General features: G+C 42.0%; 1 protein-coding gene across 1 annotated transcript in view; it reads left to right on the forward strand.

Annotated features, from left to right (window-relative positions):
• Positions 1–5,202: 5,202 nt before the first annotated feature.
• T265_03344 (hypothetical protein) overlaps positions 5,203–9,225 on the forward strand; it is a gene marked incomplete at both ends in the record, with an annotated part of 55,631 nt that continues 51,608 nt past the window's right edge. Inside the window, one exon of the mRNA XM_009167805.1 lies at positions 5,203–5,519. Within this exon, the coding sequence (XP_009166069.1) occupies positions 5,243–5,519 (277 nt within the window). The remainder of the gene's footprint in view (positions 5,520–9,225) is intronic.

Genomic DNA, 9,225 nt, shown 5'->3' on the forward strand with positions numbered 1-9,225 from the left:
AAGTTAAGGTCAGATATCGTGTACCTAACTCAAAACTTCACAAGTGGACATATCATATTGTACATAATAAATGAAAATTACAGGAGCTATGTGAACCATGCTGTCTTTAAAATATTATTCAATTTCTGCCTCACTACCCAAGAACCAATCTTGATCAGCCTCATACGGAGATGTTATCCTGTCATCCAAGGGAACCTGATTCTACACACAAATCATCTTTAACGGAGAAAAGCCCGTACCGGGGAATATTTAGGAACCCCTTTAGCTTCCCATGAACAAAACGTACTCTGGCTGAACTACGAATCAGAGTCAGTTGAGTTGATAGAGGCAGATGTGTAGGCACAAGTAGCTCACTGGACGATGTCCTCTTCGTCTAATAACGGTGCTTGTAAGGCCTTACGCATGTGCGCGCATTATCTGCGATAAGGCAAGGCCATGTAATTTTCACATTAGTGCGTTGAAATTGTAACGGTCTCCACCAGCAAACTTCGCATGTTGAACCGCCGTCCGTTTCAACAGGTAAAAGTTCCCTAATAGGGCTTACGCACGGAAACTTCAGGAACAGGACCACAATTCGTCGCGTACATCTATCCTTACAAGTTTTTGGTGCACTCCTAGAGCTAATCAAATATAATAAGAATTCATTTTGTTGGTACAGTAAGCGCCGTACAAACCTCATTTTCCTTCACCACACTGCACGTTTGCTCATCCGAAATTGAATCAGTAATGAGAACAAAATTAGGGAGCAATTTATACAGAAAACACTGCATATGAAAGATAAAGAGTTTGGTGAAAACTTTTAATAAGAGCTGCACACACATTGAAATGTCTTCAGTGTATCACCACATTTCTCTGTCAAAAGCAGTCAGTCGTCTGGTTCCGAGCTTTTTAAGAGAAAAATTTTCCATACTGCTTGTGAGGTTCTCTTATGTAGGTGTGGGCATTGTGACGAGCGAAATTAGTGCTAACCAGGATACTAATATTTCGGTTAGCACTAATTACTGTAAACATAAAACTATGCTCATTTGGATGGTTCCGTCTGTGGAGGATTAGAGCTTTTTCATTTTTGCATCTTTACTCTGTACTATGTAAGAAAGTGAATTAATAGCCCACTTTATGAACGTGTCTATGGGGTATCACGGCGATGTTGTCAGGCATTTGTTTTAGGTAATCTGTGTGAGACTGAATAACTGTCAGCAGGACATACAAGATGTGGAATATGGATAGGCAAGCAGCATGGACCAAGTGAGGTTGGCGCAAACGTGGTTGCTGTTGGATGTCCTTACAGGATGAGCAATACGTCCTAGTCAAAGTGACATGCAGCAATAAAGCACCATCGATTTCAAAGCTCTCACTTCCTTGTGTTCTTGCATTGACGTCAATGTAGGCCGGCTAAAGGATGTTCCACTAGTGATGGTGTCATTTCGTTCTCCGGTAAGTTGTAATTTGAAAACCATCGTCGATTTATAAGACACTTACTCTATAATACACTACCGTGATAACCAGGGTAGCCATGCAATATGGAAAATAGTTGAGCAAATGGGAACTAGACTGACGCTCAGAAGAGACATTTGTGAAGCTCATTGACAACGTCCACCAAATAGGGTGCCAAAGACTGCGTAACATAAACGGAAATCACTGTTACAAGATTCCCTAATTACCTGCCAACACCCCTATTTTCATTGATGGAAGTCTAGGAGCTCTGTTTTTTTGGGTATCTGATCACTGTAGATTGCATGTATATAAAACATTGTGAACAAAAAAATCCGTAGGAAAAGCTAATGCCATTACTCGCTAGTTTGAAATATGAACACTAAAGGCTAGCAAGAAATGAACCACAGTATAGTCACATATATAGGATGTGGTCACCATGGCACCAGCCCCCTCGTAACTTTCACGTCCAAAAGGAGCCCGTTTCGGTAAGTAGTAAACGCGCAGATTCGGAAGTCATTGGAGAGGATTATCTGGACCTAAAAACATCATCCGGAAACGAATCAAGAACTTTAATAAAGGCAGTGAATCGGAATAAAACTGATCCACATTTTTCTTATCCGAAAGGATGGAAATGCCTCATTTCCTAAGCACAAACGCATCGCCCCGGATTCATCGTAGTCCGTCGTATCTCCTGAGCAACGACCATACCGGTCTTTTCTGTTTCACCTGTCGTCTCAGAAACAGTCGATTCAATAGCTTAATATTTTTCGCATCAATAATCGGGAATTCGGAGGCTCCTTCCCAAGTTTCATGCCTCAACACACACTCAGACCTTCGTCATTGTGCGTATGGTTAGATAAATAACAGCAATCCTCAGTAATTAAAGTGGCACAATATGCCTTTCCCGTGGTTGTATTAACACCCAGAAGTCCTTAGAGTATCACTGAGCCGTGTGGAAGATATATCAAGGCCAACCATATTCAAACGGCAATGTGAAGGTAATCTGAAGAGGAGCACATTTGTGAGATTAGCTACATAAGTAAAATGATCTATTCGTTGAGAGCTAGCACCAAATATATCAGACGGGAAGCCAAGAGGTTGATACCAAACAAATGAGAGCACAGGAATCAAATTTTCTCCGTTATCATTACTACCTTCGTGACCTGTAAGTTATGCAAGGGGCTCAAAACTGTTTGATGTTGTCCAAAGACCTTGGGTGGGTTTTTGTCGTCCAACCCCGTTTCGCATTAATTGCACATTACTGTACGCCGAGCAAGCAACTCAAAGAAACAGCGAAACTCCTCTCCGAGGTGTGTGTTGGCGATTTGGAGTGGTTATTAGCATGACTGTTCCGGTCGTTCACTGAAATTGGACAATATACACTCATATCATAGTGAATGCCGTTTAAATGTTTCCCGTGATGTAAAAGTAAACTAGGAATTGCGTTTTTTTTACAGTTTTCCATTGCCGTGTCTAGCAACCATGCATTTTCACGAATGTCAGTTAACACCACGGTGGATCTTCTGTGCAATAACACAATGCCGAGATGATAATCACGGTCGGACCAGATTGCACGTTGTGTACTCTTTGGTCAGAAAGCGCTGCTGTTCTGCACCCAGACGTAGCCAATAATTTTCTAGTAAGTGAACAGATGAGGATTTGTCCACTGATTATGCAAGTCAGACCACGAAGGGACAAAACTTTGGGCATGTTCTGATTGATAGTAAAGTATACTCACAGGGAAACTAGTCAAAATATGGGCAGCCCAATATTTTTGGACACTGTTTACCAGGAGTTAACCAAGTGCCCACCCATGTAAGGGTCGATGGGCCATTTTGTCGTGGTCGGTCGGTACCGTATCATACAAATCAGCTTTGTCAAAGAAAATCGCCAATATTACCACATATCTGTCAAAATTCCAGTGTTCTGGTGTCGAAGCGAGCACTTCAGCAAACAGCAAAATCGCCGCATTCCATCAGCCGCTAAGAATAGAGAATCTCGTGAGCACAAAGCTCAAAAGTGACCAATTAACGAGAGGGGATATGTATAGTAGGAGCAGGTAGGTCTAACTCCATGATAATAATCAGAGTGACCGGTATACAGATTTAGCCAAGAATTCAAAGATCCGAATGAACATGGAATGAACTGTTTAACTAAGAAATGGAGTCACACTACATACCGTACCAGCACAAAAAGAAAGGAGACGCTAAACAGAGGGCCGGCCAGTCAAATTCTAGGTAAACAGATCGCTAAACACAATGTAAAGAAGGAACAGGTAAATCAAAGAAAAGAAAGAAAAGAAAAAACGCCACTGTTACGAGGAAAGCAAAACACATAGTACTGAGTCACACGACATACCGTATCAGCATAAAAAGAACGGAGACGCTAAACAGAGGGAAGCGGCCGGCCAGGCAAATGCTAGGTAAGCAGATCGCTAAACACAATGGAAAGAAGGAACAGGTAAGTCAAAGAAAAGACAACTGCTAAGAGAGAAACCCGCCACTGTTACGAGGAAAGCAAAACACATGGGGAAACGACAGCCCAGAGCACATCAAAAGTCCTCGGGAAGAAGATGCTCAACTTACCAACCGAAAGTAGTGACTACAGACCGCAGTTTAGAACAAATCGGAATTGACTGAAACGGTTGTGTAAAGAGTGTCTTCCAGACAACCAATCTACAGTAGGTTAGGAAGAAGTACCCAACCAAATGTGCGGTGGGGACGTCTCTTTGGATGGGGGCACAATGTTTGCAAGCTAGTTGCTGAGAACAGTAAACGTATCCACACCCAACTGATCAACTACACTTCGTCCTCAAGAGGAGTCATCAGATGAACCATGACTCGGCAAGGCACAGGTCATCCATGAGGTTTGATAACAAATCGGATCAAACATTTCCACCATTCACCGGTAGTCCCATCGTATGAGGAATTCAATTTGTCTACCTACAGTCCTCAGGTCAGTAAGCGCTCATTTCTTGTGGTCCCTTAAAATGAGGTCATAAAACAGGCGTACAACTTGGTAGTGTTGCCTTTCAAGTACGTCATTTCCTAGATTCTTGGATGGCTTACATTTTCACACCGCATACTCCATGTTGTCAGAGTTAATAGCTGGATTTTCTAGAGAATGTAGTGCATTTTAGCACCATGATCAAATATAGGTAATCTGATAAATAAAACCTTAACTGAAATACACTCACTCGCACGTCAGTTTTATCTTAACGAGAAACTGATGATCCCAAATAGAAAGGGCTGTTGTGGGCTTTCAAAGGGTTTTCAACAACTTTGTGAGTAGTGTTCCTTCAGGAGAATCCTGATCGCCTTAACAGAAGCAATTTTTCCATTTGTGTACTGAAACAGTTCGTTGTAACGAAAACTGCTGACACTGTTATCATCTCCTTACATAATTTGAACAGCAGTCGCTTGAACCCGGAACTGTGTTGGCTGTATCAAATAGTTTGTTGTAAGGTTTGTTCCCATGAAACTTTTCGGAGAATACGTCATTGATTTCGTTACCGAAATTCCGGCTGACGATTACCATGTGGTGTTCGAGGGACGCAGCAGTCAGACAGGTGCGGCCTGACGACACTGTCGTGCAGTTTAGTTTATATTTTGCTGAGGACGTCACGTGACACAAAGTTGCGGTTCACCACGTACAAAGAACTTGCAAAACACGGTAAGTACATGATTTAGGAGCCGTTTCGTCACACCTATAGGATAAACACACCTTGTTACTATCTTACTTGTTATGGGTGGAGTCATATAAACCGATGCAATGATGGACATGCCAATTTGTCTTGTTCAGTGAAACAATGCACATCAATGTAAAGGTTAGCTCGGACTACCTAGCTATTTCAGTGAGCGAGCAAGATACCATTAAATGGCTAACGGATACCGCTAGTTCACGTTATGGACAAAAAAACTTTCGAAACACATCTTCGGAGCAGAACAACAAGGATAACCTAGAATCACATGTGGAGAGCAGGCTTGGAACTGTAAAGTGTGTGAGACGACAAAGGGACCATGCCATATTGTTTCCCAGTGATCTTGTTGGTGACGTGCTAAATGATGGGGAGTATGTTGTCATAGGTAAGTTCATATTTTACTTCTTTCTAAGCAAGTATTAGTTAGTCGGAAGTTGGCTTAAGTGATTCACGCAGATTGCAGCAGTTAAGTCTGAACCTGTGTACCATCATGCTGGCCAGACACGTATTCCCCTATTCTCACGGGTTAACTTTAACACCAGAACAATGAGTTCTTTGCTTGTGCCAAGGCGAACTTTGAAAACCGCTTCTGTAACTACGACTGATTCAAAGGAGATACTATAACTTTTCTACGTTAAATATTAGTGACAGTGCTACTCCGCTATTTAGCCTTACTGAACTGAGAAGTTTACAACCCCTTATGACCAAATGCGGTCGGACCAAGCAGCAGACTTTTCAATCTGTAACATGCAAATGAATATTACTACTTGTCTGAAACTTCATGCGGAACTTCCTTAAGCATTGTTCAGATTTACCCAACTGAGGTCATCAACGCTTTTTGTAGCCTGGGGAGGCAGTCTCGTTCGGTCGCATAGGTAAGCCATTTGTCCGAATTCGCAATGACTGTGGGGCCAGACTGTGTCTAAATAATACTGTTTTCTAAGACAACAGGTTTCAGATGCACTTCTATCTTGTGGAATTTGCTTCTGGACTATCTGGAAAGGTATGGAATGAGAAAAATGTATTTTAAAAAAACATTGACTTGCAACAGTACGCAGCTAAGTGGCACAATACCAAGCTGTCACCGATTAACACTATGATAAGTAAAACTGCTTGCCACTATTTTAAACTATGAAAGTCGAGCTGGAAAGCACCAAGCTTATTGCTCTCGACACTGCTGATATGGTGAACTTTAGTGGTACGAATATCTGAGTAGTTTTTGGAGGATGAACATTGCTTGAAAGGAAATTTCGCGTGGTATTTATAACGTTAGCGTTTAAAGCCGTTTTGGGATACACTGCGATGCGAAGTTTCGATTTTATACCTAGCGTTTAACACCATAGGGTTGCCAATGAGTGAGGATATCCTAAGAATCTCTGTCATTGATCACGTTTGGAAAACCTCAGAAGGAAATGGGGCATTACTTTTCAGCATCGCAATCCTTCCTTCATGTCTGGTGTACTTGACACAACTCACCACAGATCACTCCAAATGTGTAGGATGTCTTTTGATGAAAACTTGGAGTTAGCATTAAAACTTGAACAAACCAACGGAGTTCAAGTACTCTTAGGTTGTTTCAAACCTTCAGAAGAGCCTTATTTCTTGTATAAACATAAGACACTAATAAGTTTGCTGAAAACTCTTTAACAACCACCCTTCGCATCCACTAGGTGAAGTCCCCGAGTTTCCATCAAACTTGTGCTTCAATTGAACCTAAACTGCGCCCGATTCGACGTACACTCATCTGCATATGAATTTGGTTTTGACTGGGACTCACTTGGAGCCCAACTGAATCTTTCGTTTATGATGTTCTTAAGCAAAGCCAAATTTCTATGCAGATAAGTGCATAACTTGTACCTTATTCCTTCTTTACTTAACATGTTACTGCCGATTCATTGTCTGACCATATTTTAGGAGTCATTTTCAAACAGGTACAAATAAGAAAGACAAGGAAGACAAAAAACGAACAAGTAATGGAGCTCATATAGCTTCGAAGTGTTTTACTAGATTCTCTGTTACCATCATGTCACCGTTCTCTACATGCTTATGAGTTCTGCACCTTTCATTCTATTTAGACTGAGATGTTTGGCGTTCTGCATCACCTCGGCTATCAGACTCGTAGTTCCTGCCTTAAGACTTTGGAATTTTGGAATTCATTCTTGTATCCCGTATCTAGTGCACGTCCCAACAGTGCTGAGTCTTTCGGTAGATTTCGACGCTCATCTACGCTTCTTCGTGGTCTTTTTATGTTTCCTTTGTGCTCACTGATCCTAGTATGGACTTCTCTAACCGTTTGCCCTCCATAGACCTTAGTTGAATTGTTGCATTCAATTTTTAGACAGCTCCTGGTTCTATTCACTGAGAGGCTAAAGTTCAATTACACCAGTGCAGAGTGTAGAGTATTTCGCTTCTGGAATGCCAGTCTTATGTTAGTCGTTTTTAGAATTCTTCCAATGGTTTCTAATTTGTATTGAATAACTGGAATCCTAGTAAGTTCCGGTTGGATTTCGCCACTCCTACAAATACCCTTCGTAATAGACTCTTATTCACATCAGCTGGATATCCATTGCTCAGAAATCTGTTCGGCAGTCCACCTCGGGCCACTGTCTAACCAGATCCTTTAATTGGTTAAAAACTGGCAAGACATTACTAGGGAGTGGCAGATGAATAGACCGAAGTTGTCTCAGTATCACTTGCTTCTGGGATATGTGGTCTCCCATCAACACTATGTGTGATAGAATATAACAGGTGTGGTGTGCCCGAAGTTGACCCTGCTAAATGAGGTGTGGGGATTCATGTCATTCAGACAGTTGTAAAATTCACTGACCACGTCTCGTAAATAATGGCAGCAGTGTCATTGTCGACGGGTTCTCATTCTGCCTAACAATTGGGACAACCCGGTAACCCACCTAACTGTAACTGGCCTGACGAAGTGGCTGTTTCAAAAGTAAAACATTGCTTAGCTATAAAACCACTAATTGTCCACCGAAACAGTGATTTCTCATTTGGTTCTGAACTTTTAGCAATTGGTTAATGAGTGTTCAACCGGTTAGAGTGTCCTGGATATGGTGGACATGATGATGGCATGATATTTTCGGTCTATAGACATCCTTCAGTGCTCCAAGAGATTTCTTGTGACATCGTCGATCCGCATACGATTAGATTACCTGACACTTTAAATCAGCACATATTCCTAAGTCTTCGTGCGTAGTACAAAAATTCTGTTTTTTCTATACCCCTGGCACCGGGGCATCTGACGACTTTCGGAGTGTCTTGATAAGAATCTTGTTATTCTCACTGACCAAAAAGCACACCTAGTTTTCATGAACCCATCTCGAACCCTTTTTTTGAAACAAGTGGTTTCAGTCGCCACCATCCTAACATGTCTTTAGACTAGTTCATTGTTCTTCCGACGTATGCGGTCCTACTGAGTTAAAAATTGGTACTTCTGTAATGTTGGATGGTCCACCAGCTTCTTAATACTGTGCTTGGTTACAGCAACCTCGCCACATGATGAGGAAACCTTCCTGGGTTCAACGGAACCAATGCATAATCGGTGTGTCAGTCAGCATACTAAATGACCTTTGTTACGAGAAATTACGTGAGGTCCCTTTGTCTTGCGGTGGCCATGTGCCATAAAAGAAAATGTTCACTTCTAAATTCTCATACTTGCTTTCCGGACCAGTAATGTGACAAAGTCCTTTCTCGCCACCAACCCTACTCCCAAAACTGTTTTCTTCGACATTAGTGGGATCTTCGAACGAGAGCCAGACCACATGCCCCTACTCCACTGTGCCTACACACTCCACCCCATCTTCACGTGCATTCTGCCGATAGTGTCCCATCAGATGGGCAAGTATTCATCCATCGCCCTTCATAATTCGGGGTATGTTACCTCCCAAAAGCTCCATCAGATTTTGACCAGGGATAAACCTAAGTCTACATCAACAGTATTCGCTTGTTATTTTCCCGTTCTTCCAAGTCCGGTAAATATTCTCCGTCTTGGTGATCAAACAATGCCGATCTCTGTGTTGTTGCATGAAAGAATCACACGCATGAACTCTATCTCAGTGATTCCCTATTATGCGTCT

Source organism: Opisthorchis viverrini, assembly GCF_000715545.1.
Source record: "Opisthorchis viverrini unplaced genomic scaffold opera_v5_46, whole genome shotgun sequence".
NCBI lineage: Eukaryota > Metazoa > Platyhelminthes > Trematoda > Opisthorchiida > Opisthorchiidae > Opisthorchis > Opisthorchis viverrini.